The 20310-nt window shown below is 37.4% G+C and overlaps 1 protein-coding gene across 2 annotated transcripts in view; it reads right to left on the bottom strand.

Annotated features, from left to right (window-relative positions):
- KLF8 (KLF transcription factor 8) overlaps positions 1-17186 on the bottom strand; it is a 60705-nt gene extending 43519 nt beyond the window's left edge. For both annotated transcript variants that reach the window (XM_006218903.4, XM_031675312.2), the window contains exon 1: positions 16546-17186. In XM_006218903.4, coding sequence (XP_006218965.1) covers positions 16546-16552 — 7 coding nt within the window. In that variant the 5' untranslated portion in view covers positions 16553-17186. The remainder of the gene's footprint in view (positions 1-16545) is intronic.
- Between the last annotated feature and the right edge of the window lie 3124 nt (positions 17187-20310).

Below are 20310 nucleotides of genomic sequence, written 5' to 3'. Positions count from 1 at the left end.
TTAGCTGCCCCCTCACCTCAAATCCTGTTTGCACATGAATCTATTTCTTTCAAACTTTCTAACCCAAATTACCTTCAGAAGAATATCATCATAGCTATGTAGTTCCCAAAATCCTTCCATTACTGGCCTAGTTCTCATTCTAAGGAGTTCCAAGCTCCTTAGATATTTACTCAACTGAACTTCTTTACACATCTGCACCGAATCTCTCTAAAGAAGCATTTTATCTTTTTACTTCTCTTAAACATACACACCAAATGGGGTTAATATAAGCAATTTTCCATTTTTTTATTAGATACCTTTCCCTCCTATGAAAGGAAATACTTGGTGTCTTCATTCAGTTTCCCTATATCATCACAATAATTTATATCAGTAGTACCTACTAGCACCTCTTCAACCAGATTTCCTTTGGTTTATCTATAGTCTAATCTCACTAGAGATGAAAACACAGGTCAAGGAAAATGAATCCACAGCTTGCTTTTGACTTAATTGCTTAGATTGCAGATCACACTAACTGTCACCAAATCTTACAATAAGTTTCCTCATTTATGACCTGGTTGCATTTCAAAAGATAGTCTATAAATCAGTTAATTGTTTTGGATTTCAAATACATTTACTCATAAAGTGTTCATTTTACAGCTCACTTCAAAATTTAAGACCTAATGCAATCAAAATGAAACAAATGAATAATCAGCAAAGATACAAAATTTTAATACAGCCACACAAAAAAGTAAAAGATAAACCTAAAAACAATTCCTTTATTTACTGAATATCAGGAATTGAGGAAACCAGTCGTAATTAGGTAATTAGATAGGCAATAACACACAGTGAATCTTTTATTGGGATTATGAGGAAAATTTCTGGGCCCACTATCAAAGAGTTTGGAGAATTTTGACACTTCGTCTCCAATTTTATCTCAAAATACATGAATTTACTTTTCTTTGATCCAAGTATATGAGTAGAAATGCTCACATGTACATTTATCATTCGCCAAATATTTATTGCATAATTACTATGTGTCAGAGGTTATACGAGGCACATTGTTATCAGTTTTAGATCTGGGTCAACCAGACATGGAGAGTCAGCAAGTATAGTAGAGAGCACTGACCTGGGAGTTAGATGCCCAGGAATTATATCCTATAAACCTTTGTCAAGGCCTTTTTCTTTCTAAGCCTTAACTTCTCCATATAGAATTAAAATATTTTAAACTATTCTCTGCAGAGTCCTAAGGCTTCTATAAAATCTCTTTAGGGGTAAGGGTTGGAGTTAATGGAGGAAGAAGTATAGTAAGGAGTAAGCACAGTAGAAGTCAGATGCGGAAAACTCTGATTGTCATTAGAATATAAGCTCCTTGTAGGCAGAAAGTTTTTTTTCTTTTTAAACTTTTTTTTAATTGAGTTATAGTTATTTTACAATGTTGTGTCAAAAGAAATTTTTATCTTTGATGTTTTATCCAGCATATATATATATATTTTTTTTTTGTTTTCCAACGGCTTAGACCAGTGCCTGGCAAAAGTAGGTGTTCAATACATTTCTGAAGGTTTTGGTGAGAGTGACAGAAAAAGAGAATGAGAAAGTGTGTTTTCTCAAGTACAGGAATTGGGCAAAAGTAGGAGAGAATAAAAGAAAATTAGAGGGGTTATATATGAGACATGTTTCTGGGTTAACTGTGAAGTATGAGGTGCCAGAGAGGGCAGCTTTTTCTGATTTCAAGGAGGGAAAAAGGAGGTGCAATGGTAGAAAAAGAATGTCCAGTCAGGTAACTTTTATATAGTCATAGTCCACAAGGGGTGGGGAGAGGCATCATGAAAGCCAGGAGGGCTTGCTTGGTTGCTGGCAGAAAAATCTGTAGAAGAGTGGGGAGAGAATGCAGTTCTTGTTCTTTATTCACTTATCCTTCAACTAGGCCTTGTTATTTCTAGCCAGGACAACTTAGGAGAGCCATCTTCTATCTGGTCTTCCTCAATTCCTATGGGTTAATGAAACAGCAAGGTCGAGGAAGCACAGTGACTTTGATAAGCTGTTGAGCCCCTATGAACCTCAGTCTCTTCACCTGCCCATGAACAAGGGGAAATGGCACTGATTTAATAGGGTTAATGTGAGGATTCTATGGATTAGTACACATGAACGCACTTAAAATAGTTCTTGGCATGTAAGAAGTTTTCAATATAATTAGCTATCATTATCATCACCACCATTATTATTGTTGATGGCCAGAATCTTTCTCTCTGGCCCAGAAGAATATCTCCTAGGAATCAGACAGGTCTCAATGTGCTTACAAACCTTCTCCACTTCCTATATTTACAATCTAAATTTTTTAGCACCACTATAAGCCCATCCTCAGTCTTAGTGACTGAGAGTTAGTTACCTTTGACTCCTCATTCTTCATCTCCAGCCAATTGGTTATCAGCTGCAGTAAATTCTACTGCAGAAATGCCTCTTAAATCTAGCCTTTCCAGTCATTTCTTCATCTAGCCCATATATCACATTGCTACCCAAGTGTGGTAAAAACATGCAGGCTCTGGAGTAAGTACCTAGGATCATATCCTGGCTCTGCAACCTCTTAACAATAAGACTTTGGGTAAGTTTTTCCATCCCCCTTTGTCTGTTTCCCCAGCTGTAAAATGCAAATAATAGCAGTATTAGCTCATGGGTTGTGATGAAGATTTATCAAGTTAATATGTGTTCAGGTGTTTAAAACAATACCTGGCACAAAGGCACTGTTTCCCTTACTATCAGGTGAAACCCACAACAGTTACCTCATCTTGTTCTTCTTTATATCCCTTCTTTTAGCAGAGTACTTCCTCTTACAATGTGCTAATGTCCAATAAATGAATGATCATGGGATCAAAGAAAGGTTATTTAATAGCAATAATATGTTATAAAATAATATTAATATTATTTAATAGGAATAAAATCAAGGAGCCTTAAAAATACTTTCTGCCCCACCACTCATATCACAAATACTTCGGTTAAATGGCACATGGGGGATAGCTGACAATTAGGAATGTCTCAGCCATTTCTGGTCAGCGTCCTCTCACCCAAAGAATAGTCAACTGGAATAGCTATGAGATAACCCTGGACAACATTCTAAATGTTATAGAAGTAAGTAAAGGGAAAGCTATGAGGAAAGTGCATAAGTTTCTCTTTTATGGAAAAGAAAGTTTAATATTTAATCAGCTAAAATTTAAAGCTAAAAGACATTAGGGCTTACGGAATGGTCTTAAAGGAAGCTCAGTTTTTGAAAAAGAGGGCTTCATAAATCTTTTGCTTTTCTCCAGATTTGGAGTTGCTGTTCTAAGTATCTGGGACCAGACAACTGCCCAGAAACTGCGAGAGAAGTAGTGAGAAAATACCCAAAAGGGGTTACAGTAGGTCCTGGGATGTGAATCTACAGGCAGGAAGTCTTCAGAAATGCAAATTAGCTACTTGAGACGTTTAACATTATTCTGTTTAGATTGGCTCTTTAAGCCTTTGAACAAAGATTTCACTAGAAATGAAATCGAATTAGCAATAAAAAAACCTCCCTACAAATAAAAGTCCAGGACAGGATGGCTTCAACAGGGAATTCTACCAAACATACAAAGAAGAACTCATACCAGTCCTTCTCAAACTCTTCCAGAAGATTCAAAAGGAGGGAATACTCCCAAATCATTCTACGAAGCCACCATCACCATGATACAAAAACCAAATAAAGATGCTACTAAAAGAGGGAATTACAGACCAACATCACTCATGAACATAGATGCAAAAATTCTTACCAAAATATTAGCAAATAGAATCCAACAACACATAAAAAGATTATACATCATGACCAAGTGGGGTTCATCCCAGGGACACAAGGGTGGTTCAACATACGCAAATCAATCAGTGTAACACATCACATCAACAAGAGAAAGGACAAAAACCACATGATCATCTCAATAGATGCAGAAAAAGCATTTGATACAATTCAACACCCATTTATGATAAAAAACTCTTACCAAAGTGGGTATAGAGGGAACATATCTCAACATAATAAAAGCTATATACGACGAACCTACAGCCAACATAGTACTCCATGGTGAAAAACTCAAAAGCTTCCCACTAAAATCTCGGACAAGACAAGGCTGCCCACTCTCACCACTCCTATTCAACATAGTCTTCGAAGTCCTAGCCACAGCAATCAGGCAAGAGTGAGAAATAAAAAGGATCCAAATTGGAAAAGAAGAGGTAAAAGTGTCACTATATGCAGATGACATGATAATATATATAGAAAACCCTAAAAGGTCCACACAAAAACTATCAGAACTAATCAAAGAATTCAGCAAGGTAGCAGGTTACAAGATTAACCTTCAAAAATCAGTTGCATTTCTTTACACTAATGATGAATCAATAGAAAAAGAAAGTAAAGAAACAATCCCCTATAAAACAGCATCCAAAGTAATAAAATAACTAGAAATAAACTTAACCAAGGAGGTGAAAGACTTATACATGGAAAACTGTAAACCACTGATGAAGGAAATTAAAGAAGACTTTAAAAAATGGAAAGATATCCCATGCTCCTGGATTGGAAGAATCAATATTGTTAAAATGGTCACACTTCCCAAGGCAATCTACAGATTTAATGCAATCCCTATCAAATTACCTAGGACATATTTCACAGAACTAGAACAAAAGATAATAAAATTTATATGGAACCACAAAAGACCTAGAATTGCCAAAGCATTACTGAAGAGAAAGAGGCTGGAGGAATAACTCTCCCAGACTTCAGACAATACTATAGAGCTATAGTCATCAAGACAACATGGTATTGGTACAAAAACAGACATACAGACCAATGGAATAGAATAGAGAGCCCAGAAATGAACCCACAAACTTTTGGTCAACTAATCTTCGACAAAGGAGGCAAGAATATAGAATGAAATAAAGACAGTCTCTTCAGCAAATAGTGTTGGGAAAACTGGACAGCAGCATGTAAAACAATGAAGCTAGAACACACCCTTACACCATGCACAAAAATAAACTCAAAATGGATCGAAGACTTAAACATAAGACAAGATACAATAAACCTCCTAGAAGAAAATATAGGTAAAACATTATCCGACATACATCTCAAAAATGTTCTCCTAGGGCAGTCTACCCAAGCAATAGAAATAAAAGCAAGAAAAAACAAATAGGACCTAATGAAACTTACAAGCTTCTGCACAGCAAAGGAAATCATAAATAAAACAAAATGACAGCCTATGGAATGGGAGAAAATTTTTGCAAATGGTGAAACTGACAAAGACTTGATCTCCAGAATATACAAGCAGCACATACAACATAATAAGAAAAAACAAACAACCCAATCGAAAAATGAGCAAAAGACCTAAACAAGCAATTCTCCAAGGAAGAAATACAAATGATCAATAGGCACAAAAAATGCTCAATATCACTAATTATCAGAGAAATGCAAATCAAAACTACAATAAGGTATCACCTCACACCAGTCAGAATGGCCATCATTCAAACGTCCACAAATGACAAATGCTGAAGAGGCTGTGGAGAAAAGGGAACCCTCCTACACTGCTGGTGGGAATGGAGTTTGGTGCAGCCACTGTGGAAAACAGTAATGGATATTCCTCAAAAGACTAGGAATAGACTTACCATATAACCCAGGAATCCTGCTCCTGGGCATGTATCCAGAAGGAACCCCATTTCAAAATGACACCTGCACCCCAATGTTCATAGCAGCACTATTTACAATAGCCAAGACATGGAAACAGCCTAAATGTCCATCAACAGATGACTGGATAAAGAAGAAGTGGTATATTTATACAATGGAATACCATTCAGCCATAAAAACCGACAACGTAATGCCATTTGCAGTAACATGGGTGCTCCTGGAGAATGTCATTCTAAGTGAAGTAAGCCAGAAAGAGAAAGAAAAATACCATATGAGATAGCTCATATGTAGAATCTAAAAAAAAAAAAAGAACATAAATACGAAACAGAAATCGACTCATAGACATAGAATACAAACTTGTGTTTGCCAAGGGTGTGGGGGGTGGGAAGGGACAGACTGGGATTTCAAAATTTGTAGATACTGACAGGCATGTGCAGAATAGATAAACAAGATTATACTGTACAGCACAGGGAAGCATATACAAGATCTTGTGGTAGCTCACAGTGAAAAAAATGTGACAATGAATATATGTATGTTCATGTGTAACTGAAAAATTGTGCTCTACACTGGAATTTGACACAACATTGTAAAATGATTATAAATCAATAAAAAATGTTAAAAAAATGTTTAAAAAAAGCCATTGTATTCTGAAGCTGGACTTTCTGGTCCTTCTCCTAAGGAAGGGAGTACTCGAGTTCAAAATAAAGGTGGAGATACAGAAGAATTTTGAGCCCCATCCACAGCAAGTCTCTGTGAGGTAGGTACTACTGTCTATTCCAGTAGGCACATAAGGAAATAGAGGCTCAGAGAGATCAAGTAATCCCTGGGTCACATAGCTGGTAAATTACTGGGATTTGAATCGATGGATCACGTCTGATAGCAATGCTCCTTTTATTCCTTAAAGTAATTGCTACTACTGTACACTTTGATGATGTTACAAATAATAATAATAATGTAACTGTTTTTATGCCTTAGAAGTAAGCTCTACTACTGAACATTTGAAAACAATATTAAAGGGTTCCCACTAATTGTGATGTTAATCATTAGACAAAACCTCTAGCATTACAGAGCTTGGCACTAAGGCATTCATTTAGAAAAAGGACAAAAACCCACAGCAATACAAACTCATTGCTCTGCAACAGTATGCAAAATCTATGCAATCCACTTCATTACTTCATACCATTATTTCATGCAACACTCTCCTCCAACAAATTAATCATGGTACAACAACCAAAAAGAATGTATAACATTATAATGGTTCGTGCTCATGCTTAGTATAGCAAGTGCTTAAGGGTAGAGAGTTTGTGGGGTTTTTTAATTATTAAAATACCATCAGCACAGGGAAATACACACAAGATCTTATGGTAGCTCACACAGAAAAAATGTGACAATGAATATATATATGTTCATGTATGACTGAAAAATTGTGCTCTACACTGGAATTTGACACAACATTGTAAAATGATTATAAATCAATAAAAAATTTTAAAAAATACCATCAGTTACAATGTGTCAATTTCTGGAGTACAGCACAATGTCCCAGTCATGTATATATATACATGTATTAGTTTTCACATTCTTTTTCATTAAGGGTTATTACAAGATATTGAACATAGTTCTCTGTGCTATGCAGCAGAAATTAAAAAAAAATCTATTTTTATATATAGTGGCCAACATTTGTAAATCTCAAACTCCCAAATTTATCACTTCTCACCCCCTTTCCCTGGTAACCATAAGGACAGTTTGTGTTTTGAATGACCTTTTCATGCACTGCCTGAGTACCTGGCTCAGGAGCACCAAGTCACATAGTCCTGTAAGAGTCTGGGCCATCTCAATTTGTAGGACACACAGAGATCATGTAAATAAAGGTACCAATAATAATAACCCATATTATTATTATTTTCAGTGATACATATTAATTCTAGGATCTAACTACAAAAAATGGAGGAGCTACATTGTGTGCATTTATCAGAACTAGTTTTTGAAACAAGAAAATGAATAGATTCACATCACGCATTCCCATTCTAATTGAAGATGAAGGAACTAAATCATTGACAGTACAGAAAGAAACAAAAGAGCTGGGATAATCAGCCCTTAATAATCAAAAGTCAAGTATATGTCCAGCATTGTGAAGACCTTTCTGAAGATACTGCACCTTGTTTGTGAGTTTATATTTCAAGGGAAATGGAATGAAAGAGAAATGCATAAAAAATGAAAGAAACTCTAGAGAAATAAATAATCAATTTTTTAAAAAGAAAAAAAATGGAGTTAGGTCAAGGATTTGGATGATTACATTTGGAAAAAAGAAGTAGGGGTAAAGAAGGCTGCCCTGATAATTGTCTTCAAAGGTACATGTTAGGCATTAGGAGAAAATAGAACTGCTACATTATTACTGGAGATCACATTTAACTTAAAGAGGAACTTACTGATAATCAAGTCTTTACAGATGACTTACTAAGTAGCCAAAATTGTAGTACATACTATGTATATGTATGGAGAAGGGGAGCAGATAGTACCAGGCTCCAAACTGGTCTCTACCCTCAGTGAGTTTGCAGTGTAGGTTAGACAGAGAAAACTGACAGCCCATTACAGATGCTGGCCTAGTTCTCAGACTGATGTTAAAAATTAAAATCAAATTAGCTGATAATCTTTCAAAAGCAGATTTCTTTAAAAAAATTACATTTCTTGCTTTTCTGAAAAAGTTGGGAGATCTTACAACACGGAGTCTATATCGGCACAAGAGAAAAGTTAGTTGCAGTTGACCAATGTCTGTCCCCTTTATATTGGGCATGCTTCTGTCACTTTATTGGGCATTGAAGAGAGCTGAGATTTCAAGTCTATGTAGTAAGATATAACTATGCATAAAACAATAACGACCAAATATTATAGGAAAATATATGTTGCATTGCTTAATTATAATTTGAGACTATGAGCACTAATTAGAAGAGAAGATAACTGAAAGTGGAATAGTCAGAAAAAAATCCAAAGTAATGTTCTGTGGTATGGTTGGCCTTGAGGAACCAGAGTTAGTCAAGAAGAGACAGAAACGAAATCCAGATGAGAGGAAGAGAAGACTATACACTCTGTGAAGGCAAGGGTCTCATCTAAATTGTTCACTATTTTAATCTCCAATTCTAGCATAGTGCCTGGAACTATACAAGCACCCAGTAAATGACTGTGGAATAAAGAAGAATAACATAATTTTAAAAATGTTTTATAGGGAAGATATTCTGGCAGTGGTCTACAGACTAAAGAAGGCAAAAAGAATCAAGGTAGGTCTAGAAGCTATTGGAATACTCTATGTATATCATGGTAAAAGCTTACATAGGTGTCACAAACTCAGTACCTAAAGAGGCCAGGCAGGTTAAGGTCACCTAAGCCAGATGGGGAATACAGCGAACTGAGAATACATGTCCTGTCTAAAAGGTGAGGGAGGAAGAAGCTCATTAACTCTAGGCGATTGTTGACAAGAGGGAATACTGGTTTGGTATCTTCTGGTTATTCAAGAGAAGCTGGAATTCTAGAGTTTTAAGCAAAATATGGTTTTGAAATGCTGGCAATCAACTATTTTTTAAAAGTATGGGTCTGGGCAAATTGACATACTTCTGCAGACTGAATTGTGTCCTTCCTCATATTCATATATTAACACCTAACCCCAAGTGTGACTGTATTTGGAAACAAGGCTTTTATGGAAGTAATTAAGGTTAAATGAGGTCATAAGGGTAGGGTCCTCATCCAGTGGGATTAGTGTCCTTATAGAAAGAGACACCAGGGATCTCACTCTCTTTCTCCAGGAGCTCAAAGACGAGGTCATAAGAACATACAGGGAGAAGGCAGCCATATGCAATTCAGGAAGATGTCCCTCATCAGAATCTGATCATGCTGGTACCCGATCTCAAACTTCCAGCCTCCAGAAGTGTGAGAAGTAAATTTCTAAAAGCCATCCAGTCTATATGGTGCTTTGTTAAGGCAACTCTAGCAGACTAATACACATACTTACAAAGTTTTTTTAATTGCTATTACAAACAACAGTGAAAAAGTTTGGAAATATTTTAAATGCCATTCAATAGAAGACTGTTTAAATAAATTGTGACTCATCCACATAGTGAAAACTATGTAGTTTCACAAAAGAATGAAGTATTTCTTTACATATAGACATGGAATCCAAAGTATACTTTTGAGTAGACAAAACAAGATATAGAATAATATGCAGAGTGTGTTGCTAACCGTATAAAAGAGAAGGGGGAGAAAAAAATACATATATACTCACATGCTTGATATGCATAAAATAAATGTCTGTGAAAGGATTTCCAATAAACAGATAACTTTAGTTGCCTTTAGTGAGGCAACTAGGGGATAGGACTAGGAGGGAGACTCTTTACTGTATATCCTTTTATATATTTTGAATTTTGAGAGATGTGGAATGCATTATCAATTTAAAGTACTTTTTTAAATTAAAGTTTTAACAATTTAGGGCAAACAAAATACTAGTTCTGTTGGTTCTTTCATTGTACCTCTGGACGAAATTAAGTTGTTGGCAGTTAGAATAAAAAGAAAGGAACTGATGCCAGATACAAAGGGAAAAAAACCAATAGCCTGTGGCAATCTAGTAGGCAAGAAAACTGAGGAAGAGGAAGAGGAAGAGGAAGAGGAAAATGTTGATGTGAGCATTTTGAGCATGGAATGTGGGAACCACAAAGACCATGCTTCCCCACTGCTTACTACACTGTCATTCATTCTTCTACATGCATTACAAAATTAACACATTTATTCCTTACTGCAACCTTATGAGGTAGTTTCTAGTATTGTCCTCAATGCACAGATGAGCAATTAAGTGCAGAGTGTTAACAACCACCAAGGTTATGATGATGGTAAGTTGCAGGACCAGGGAAGTGAAAAGAAGAAGTCTGCATTGAGGAGTGAGGGAAGAATCTAGGGGTGATGATGACTTATATCTTAGAAATGATGAGTTTGAGGTTACAATAAAATACCAAAATGATACTGATTTGATATCTGGATTAGTATCAAATACCTGGATTTGGCTTTAGAGTTAGGTTATAACTCCTTAATATACAGTGCTTAATAACTCCGAGTTTGGTTTGCCCAGATTACATCTATTTTGTCTAAGTACACAGATAATATATTTAATTTATTATACAAACCACTTAGCTTGTTACAGACATTTAAATCCAGCTTCCTGTCTCACCTTCCTTTTCTCTGAAAACCAAGCAACATTTAAATAAAATAAATTACTCAAAGTAACAAAAATGACACCCTCCACTTAAGAAGTATGTATTACACAGAAATCTGTTCAATTTCTTTACACTAACAATAAAATAGCAGAAAAGAAAATTTAAAAAATTCTTTTTAAAATCACACAAAAAATATTAAGAATAAACTTGACCAAGGAGGTGAAGGACTTATATGCAGAAAACTATAAAGCATGGATTAAGAAAATTAAAGATGATTTTAAAAAATGGAAAGGTATCCCATACTCTTGGATTGAAAGAATTAATAGTGCTAAAATAGTCATACTACTCAAAGCAATCTAAAGATTTAATGTGGTTTCTATCAAGTTACCCAGGACATTTTTCACAGAACTAGAACAAATAATCCTAAAATTTCTATGAAATCACAAAAGACTCAGAATTGCCAATATAATACTGAAGAAAAAGAACAAAGCTGGAAAAATAAACCTCCCAGACATCAGACAATACTACAAAGCTACAGTAATCAAAACAATGTGGTATTGGCACAAAAACAGACATATGGATTGATGGAACAGAACAGAGAACCCAGAAATAAATCCACACACCTATGGTCAATTAATCTTCAACAAAAGAGGTAAGAATATACAATGGAGAAAAGACATTCTCTTCAGCAAGTGGTGTTGGGAAAGCTGGACAGCTGCATATAAATCAATGAAATTAGAACACTCCCTCACACCATATACAAAAATAAACTCAAAATGGCTTAAAGACTTAAGCATAAGACAAGACACCATAAATCTAGAAGAGAGCATAGGCAAAACATTTTCTGATATAAATTGTAGCAATGCTCCGCTAGGACACTCTACCGAGGTGACAGAATGAAAGCAAAAATGAACAAAACAGATCTAATTAAACAGTAAAAGGAAACCACAAATAAAATGAAAAGAAAACCTACATACTGGGAGAAAATATTTGCAAATGATGTGATTGACAAGGGCTTAATTTCCAGAATATACAAACAGCTCATACAACTCAATAACAAAAAACAAGCCAATCCAAAAAACAAATAACCTCATCCAAAACAAATCATAAACAAACATTTCCCCAATGAAGACACACAAATGGCCAATAGGCTCATGAAAAAATTCTTAATATCTCTAATGATCAGAGAAATGCAAATGAAACTACAGTGAGGTATCACCTCACACCAGTCAGAATGACCATCATTAAAAAGTCCACAAATGACAAATGCTGGAGAGGCTGTGGAGAAAAGGGAACCCTCCTACACTGCTGGTGGGAATGCAGTTTGGTGCAACCACTATGGAAAACAGTGTGGAGATTCCTCAAAAGACTAGGAATAGACTTACCATATGACCCAGGAATCCCACTCCTGGGCTTGTACCCAGAAGGAAATCTACTTCAGGATGACACCTGCACCCCAATGTTCATAGCAGCACTATTTACAATAGCCAAAACACGGAAACAACCTAAATGTCCATCAACAGGTGACTGGATAAAGAAGAGGTGGTATATTTATACAATGGAATACTACTCAGCCATAAAAACCGACAACATAATGCCATTTGCAGCAACATGGATGATCCTAGAGAATGTCATTCTAAGTGAAGTAAGCCAGAAAGAGAAAGAAAAATACCATATGAGATCGCTCATATGTGGAATCTAAAAAACAAAAACAAACAAAAACAAAGCATAAATACAGGACAGAAATAGACTCATGGACAGAGAATACAGACTTGTGGTTACCGGGGGGGGGGGGGGTAGAGGGTGGGAAGGGATAGACTGGGATTTCAAAATTGTAGAATAGATAAACAAGATTACACTGTATAGCACAGGGAAATATACACAAAATGTTATGATAAATCACAGAGAAAAAAAAAGTTGTGTTTTACATAAATATATGTGTACACACACACACACACACACACACACAGAACGGAATAGTACTCAGCCATAAAAAATAACAAAATAATTCCATCTTCAGCAACATGGATGGACCTGGAGATTGTCATACTAAGTGAAATAAGCCAGAAAGAGAAAGAAAAATACTATATGATGTCACTTATATGTAGAATATATTAAAAAAGGACACAAATTAACTTATGTACAAAACTGAGGTAGACTCATAGAATAGAAAACAAACTTATGGTTACGGGGGAAAGTGGGTGGGGAGGGATAAATTAGGAGTTTCAGATTTGCAGATACTAACTACTATCTATAAGAATAGATGAACAACAAGGTCCTACTCTATAGCACAGGGAATTATATTCAATATCTTATAGTAACCTAAAATTAAAAAGAATATGAAAAGGAATATATACGTGTATAAATGAATCATTATGCTGTATACCAGAAATTAACACAATATTGTAAATTGACTATACTTCAATTTTTAAAAAAAGAAATATGTATTAGAAGTCAGGCACTAGGTCCAATGTTAATTACCATACTATTTTATAGGCGAGGAAACTGAGGCTAAATTGGTTGGGAATAATATAATAATAATAATAATATAATATAATATAATATAATATAATATAATATAAAATATAATATGTATCAGAAACCCAACTTCAGGTATACAACCTGAATTGAACACATTATTATATGAGAATCAGAAAGTACATCAAACAAAGTTTTACATAATTTTTGGGTAAACTAATGAGCCTGATATGACAATGTTATTCATTCACACTCTCCTTTGTAATGAGATGGCAGCTGTACTGGATGATCATCTAGGTCAATTATCCCCATCAAGTTTTTCATCACTGACAAAATCATGACATTTTGGAACTAAATCTTAGAAGATCATCTATAAAATATGTACCTAGTGTTTACATGGCTAAATGCTCTGAAGAAGCAATCATAGTACATGTCCTCAAGCACTTCTCTGTCTGAAAAGGGGGTAAGGGCTTAGATATATACACTAATGACCATAATACAGGGAAGAGAGTTATGTAGGTTCCAGATAATGCAGGTAAAGTGATACAAAAACTCAAAAGAGTTTAATTCTATATGCAAGGTTGAGGCAAGTTTTCATAGAAATGGCATTTGATTTGGGATTAATAATGGAAGGAATTAATTTTACTAATACTGTTTTAAGGAAAAAAATCATGAAACAAGTACATTACAAGGTAGTTCATTTACAGTAAGTATTCACTGAGCAGAGCAGACAGTGATGTACAATTTCTAAGATATAGCTGAGGAGATAAGGAAGGCTTGATGTGGGGGCTAAAGACTAAAATAGGACTTGAAGTAAGATTTAGGTTTAAATGGGAGGGGCAGCAAATAGAAGGAATTTAAGATGGAAGGAAGAGAAAATGAGGTTTTAGTAATTTTATCAGCATTTGACACATAGTATGCCAACAGATATTTACTAAATGAATTACATATCCAAAAGCAATTGTCTCATTATTCATCAATTTAAGTGAGATAATAAACTACAACTGACTCAAGGTAAGGATGAATATATAAATGTGTCAAATAATAATAATGTCCCTGTCAGAAGGAGAAAAGATAAATGGTTGATCTCCCTTACCATCACACACACACAATCTAGAGAAACGAAAGATGACTAAAGCGGTGACTTGGAATTCAATTAACTGAACTAATGAGGGCTCCATCTCAAAAATGCATATACTAGGATGATAGGGGTTGAGGGGCTGAAGAAGTGGTGGTGGTGGTGGTGGTGATCTAGTTCATGTTTTTTCCCCAATTTTCTTTCCAGTGTATCCTGAAAGCCTTAACAAGAGGTACCTAGAGCTCCCCAGAGCTCTAAAACTGGACCCATTAACTAGTTTGGGCTTGAACATGCACTAGATGCACCAGACACTTTCACTTTTGAGTTTAAATTTCTGCCCTTCCTATGTTTTTGCTTGTATGCTCTCCAAGGTAACCTGAAGACACTGTTCCCAGCCCATTTTTTTGTGTTCCCAACAGTCACCAAAGATGAATAACAAATATAAGAGTCCTCCTCTAAATTCTGAAGAATGGGATAAGGTCATCTGTTAGTCCCTGGTTTCTGTTGTCCAAAGGTCCTATTGGTTATATCATCCTAGTTAAGTTGCCCAAAGAATGAGGGGAAAGGCAGGCTAGTGGCTTTTTCTCTCAGAGATGCCAAAGTCCAGTGGGAAGAATGTTAAAGAAGTAGCAAATAAAGGGATAAACTGGGAGCTTGAGATTTTCAGATACTGACTGGTATATATAAAATAGATAAACAAGTTTATACTGTATAGCACAGGGAAATACATTCAATATCTTGTGGTAGCTCACAGTGAAAAAGAATATGAAAATGAATATATGTATATTCATGTATGACTGAAGAATTGTGCTGTACACCAGAAATTGACACAACATTGTAAACTGAGTATAATTCAATTAAAAAAATTTAAAGTAAAAAAAAGAAGCAAATAAAACCTATGTTCTAGCCTCAGCCTTTGGGCAAGCTAATTAAATCTTCTGAGGTCTCCTTTCACCCCCTGGAAGATGTTTTAAGGACAGCAAAGCACTAATTCTATCAACAGTGCTCCAGAGAAAGAGTCTCAAACAGACTAGGAAAAATAAGATTTATATGGAGTGGCAGCCTCTTTCACATACACTGAGGTATTTAATCTACCCAAATATCTTTTGAGATAAGATTATTAATCTACATTCTCTAGCAATGCCTAGGGTCAAACAGCTAGTAAGTGGTGGTATTAGGATTTCAAAGGAGAGCTGTCTGACCATCATAGTCTCCATCAGTTTCAAATCCAAACTTACTCTCTTTGCCCAGATATTATCGCACTGAGTGATATCAGACTGCTGCTTAATAAACGCTTTTCTTTACAATGTAGACAGTAGAAAAGGAAATAAAGGATCATTTCTTTGACCATCTGCTTGGACTTAATTTTTCTAAAGAATAAATTTTATTTATTTTGTGTTACTTTCCCCCAAATTCTTAGGGTTAAAAATAAAGAGCCCACAAAAAGGTAGCTCTTCTAAGTGACCACTGCAAATCGATACTCTCCAGCAATCCCAGCAAATCGGCCCAATCTTCCACCTACACAGACAAACCAACCGCCCTGTCCACGTCTTAAAGAGCCAGGGAAGGGCCTAGGCTTCCTCCTCCAACGAAGCCCAACCTCTCCTTAAAGAGCCGGCACGCCCAAAGCAGCTCCTCCCCCGCAGCTGCCTCCAGGGCCTCGCTGTTCAAAAGCCTCGGCTCAAACCTTAACCCCTGCTCCCTTCTCCTTCTTTTCAGAAACATCTCTAGATACCCGCTACTATTTAGAGGGGGCTACCTGGGAACGTTGGCCTTCTGATTCCCGTTCTCTTTGGCAGCAACTTTGGCTGTGTGGGGCTAAGTGAAAGACAAACCTAACCGCTTAAGGAGAAATGAGAATGCCAAACCAGGGCAGACTAAATTAAATTCATCTATTCGTGTCCCCTTTCATTTCTCCTACGAGGCTCCCCAAAATACTCTTCCCCTTCCTAACCCCTCATTGCTCAGCCCTTTAGCAAAGTCATTTTCCCTTGAGTTTCATTTGAGTCCACATAGTGTTCACACCCTTAGCTCCTCAACAACCCCCCCCCACACGCCCTCTACTAAAAACTAAAGAAAAGAATTGGGGGTGGGGGATAGAATCTAGAGGGAGGAGATGGGAGTGGGTGGGTTCTAATCCCGGAGTCACTTACCGCCCATGTCACTAGCTGGGGACTCCTGAAGTGTCCGGAGCTCATGCGGTCCTCCAGGAGGCTCATACTCCTGAGCTGATCGCAAGACAGCTGTTTCGCTCACACCCGCCCCTGTCTGACAGCGCGCCAGACTCTCGCCTTCTCGCCTTCTCTTTCTCGGCCCCCCACCTCCCCTTTTTCTCCTGGCTGAAAAATGAGGAGGAGGGCCAGAGCAGAGAGAGTCTATTCAGACCCAGCTGGGCTACTCTCGAAACAAGGGAAACAAAGCTCTCAAGCATCCAACCCCAAACTGAGGAAACAGCAAAGCCGACTTCCTAAAAAAAATCTTCCCCCTGCTGCCAATGCAGCTCTTTTCTTCGGCTAAAAATAAAATGGGTTCATTGGGCCCAAGTGGCCAAGGCTGAGGATCCTTCGTTCCCCTTTCACCTCCACCAATTCAGTTCCGGCCAAACCCACTCTCCACCCATCCTCTGAACTCCACACACCCTTGAGGAGAGTGCCGAGGATAAGAGCTAAGAAAACCAACCCAAACCCCAAAGCACTACTTGAATACAAAGTTGAGGAGGAGAAGGACTCCTTCAAGAAAGGAACCCATGAGAAGATACCACAGAGGATCCCTTTACTGCCGCCTTGCCGCTGCACACCCCAGCGCCTTCCTAAAAGAAAAAAAAAAAAGAAAAAAGGGAGGGGCAAATGGCTACGATTGGTGGACGCATATAGGGGCACCCCAGCCTAGGAAAAGGGCTTCAGCGAAAAATGACAAGAACTCGTGCGGGTACTCTGGGCCGAGATTTGGGGCGGAGGCACTTAACTGTCCCACTGGGGACCACGCGTTCATGAGGGTCAGTACCGACACTGCTAGCTGGGCAACCCGAGTGGGTGGGGTGACTGTCTCCTGCCCGGTTAGACCCAGAGAAGAGGTGTGACTATCTTGAGGGCGGAGTTCCTTAAAAGGGACAGGCGGCCGTTAGAGGAGAGTACAAAGTGGGAGGAGGTTGAAGGGTGGGGCTGAGACCAGGGAGCCAGAAGGGAGGGGGTGGGGCGGGGCGCAGGGCCGAGAACTCTGGTCTTGCCCCTGGCGGCAGTCCCTCAGTCTCCAGCAGCAGCAGCAGGTATAACTCGAATCAATTTCAGTTCCTTATTCGTCCCGGAAAAGAGGCTTATAAGCACAACGTTTGGTCGCCTATCCATTCCATTCGCGAGTTAAGCTAACTCACCGAGGGAGGTGAAAGGGATGTGTGAATTGGGGGGTGGGAGTTGTCTAGGAAAGGAGGAATAGGGAAAGGGAAAAGCAAGAAAGCTGGCAACTGGAAGAGATGTTTACCCTCCTAGCTCTCCATGGTAACAGTGTGACACTAGCAAGGACAGCGAGGTCACAGTGTCTTCTCAGGGAGGGGACTAAAAGCTAAGGAGAATGGAGCTGAGGGATTTTCTAGCAAGAGATAAGCAGAGGAGGTAAGGGTGAAAGGGTGGGCGGGGAAGAAGGGGGAATTGAAGGAATTGTGAATACAGAAAGGTTCTTTTTAGTCTCTCAGAAACCAGACCTCTAAGAATAGAGTCCTCAACTCCCTGAGATGGCCTCTCTTCCAGGCATTGTGGAAGATCCCTGCAGAGCTGAATCCATAGCATAACAAACCACATTTTCAGGATTTCTTTGCCCTTGCCTGAATGTCCCTCTCTAACTCATTTTAATAGAAGGCCAGGAAGTCACAGGCAACCACAGGCCCTTTTCAGTGCCTCTTTGCTACCACAATTCTTTTAAAGGGTAAGAAAGAAGAGAAAAGAAACAAAGCAGAGGGAGGGAGCAGAGAGACAGGAGAAATAATAGTATCTACTATGTATTCAGCACCTAATATAGGCAAGTCACTTGGCCAGATGTTTTTACATTCATCATTTTTCATTTATACCTGATAACAACTTTGGAAAGTAGGTGCTATTATACTCTATAAGCCCTTTTATTTTTTAGAATAAGGAAACTGAGGTTCAGAGCCCAGTACTTCCCAACACATATATGCCCACTTCCTTGATCTTTCTGCCAGAATGTCTTCTAATCATCTCATCTTCTCTTATTCCACCCCAATCTCTGTTATTCCTCTTGTAGTTCACCAGCTACCTGAATGGCATCACCATGTACCCCAACATCCAAGGCAGCACTCTGGAACTCAACCTTAAGCCTACTGTGATCTGGACCTTGCCTACCTCTCAATCAGCAAAGCTTTTGCTGATTTCCTGGGCCTTATCAGTATTACAAATCCCTGAGAATTCCAGGCTAGTTCCATCCTCCATGCTTTGGCTCACCTTTTTTTCTCTGTCTGAAATGGCCTAAGCTCTCTGTCCACCTCATTGAAATGACTAATTCAAGGTCATTTCCCCTCCTTACTTAATTCTTCAGGCAGAACTGGCCATTGCTTCCTCTGTGCCCTTCTCTTAACACCGGGGCACATATCTGTTGATATAATTGCCTCCCCCTACTAGACTATAAAGTCCCTGAAGTTAAGCACCAGGTGTTATCATCTCTGTAACGCAGGTGCTAGGTATTACTATCAACAATAATAATAGTTATTCAGCATTAACTATGTGGCAAACTGTTCTAAGCCATATATACATATATAAACTTATTGAATATATATAAATTATATAAATATGTAAATTTAGATATATACTCATTGACGCCTCTGACAATCTTATGGGTAGGTATTATTAATATTCTCATTTCCAAGATATGGAAACTAAGGGACAGAGACTAAGTAACATTCATATGTATTTGTTGAATGAAAGAATACCCCTGTAGCAGAGGCTTTATGACGGTCTCCTTATCTCACTATACCATATTTTTTGACCATCTTCCCAGCTTACAAGGTAAGATGTATTGACATAGAACCATATAGACAAATGTACACATTCTTTAAAAATGAATCACTTTATCCTATGGAGCCTTAGTATTTTAATGTATAAAATTTGGGGAGTTCTACTTAACATCTACTTAACTCCAACCAACACTGATTTCAGCAGCATTGGAAAGTTTTCTCTTAGATTCAAGGGCATGAAAGGACATTGAAATATTTATATCAAATGTGACTATATATATATATATATATATATATATATATATATATATATAATGTGACTATAACTCAATAAAAATGTTTAAAAACATGAATGCATCTTTTTTGTGATGGGCAGATGAAAATGACCATATAATTGAAGTTAAATTTTGAAAAGAGTGGCCACTAGGATTCTCTGTCAAGGCTAGGTGTGCCTCAGGGTGCCTAACTCATTAGGAAATGAGTTCCTTGTTTAGTCTGGAAAAGCTTCTCAAGACCTATCCATCTGCAGATGGCTAAATGCTTTACATTCTTATTAAAAGTCTTTCCTAACTAATTTATTTTACTTCCTAGTTTTTGGTTTGTTTTTGTAGCAATACTGCCTCAACTTTATTTGTGGGAAAAACTGAGACCTCAGATAGCAAATTCAATTTTTGAAAAACATAAAGTAAATGATTGAGACTTGAAAAAAATGAACCCAAGATTCTTCCCTGTCCATTCTTCCAACCATTTAGTCAATAAAATGTATTGAGCACTTATGGTATATCAAGAACTATGCTAGGTGTGATGGGGAGAAATGAGAACATCTATCTTTTCCAAGAGACTTCAGTGAAGGAGCCCTTAGTTCACCATGCACAGTACTAATTAGTCCACATTTCCCTTTAGTCTTTTTAGAACTGGCTTTTGCTCAAATCAGGACTCAGCAATGGTTCAAAGGGAA

The sequence above is a fragment of the Vicugna pacos genome, chromosome X (assembly GCF_048564905.1).
Source record: "Vicugna pacos chromosome X, VicPac4, whole genome shotgun sequence".
NCBI classification, from domain to species: domain Eukaryota; kingdom Metazoa; phylum Chordata; class Mammalia; order Artiodactyla; family Camelidae; genus Vicugna; species Vicugna pacos.
The sequence above is the reverse complement of the archived record's forward strand: the minus strand, read 5'-3'. Positions and strand labels throughout refer to the sequence as shown.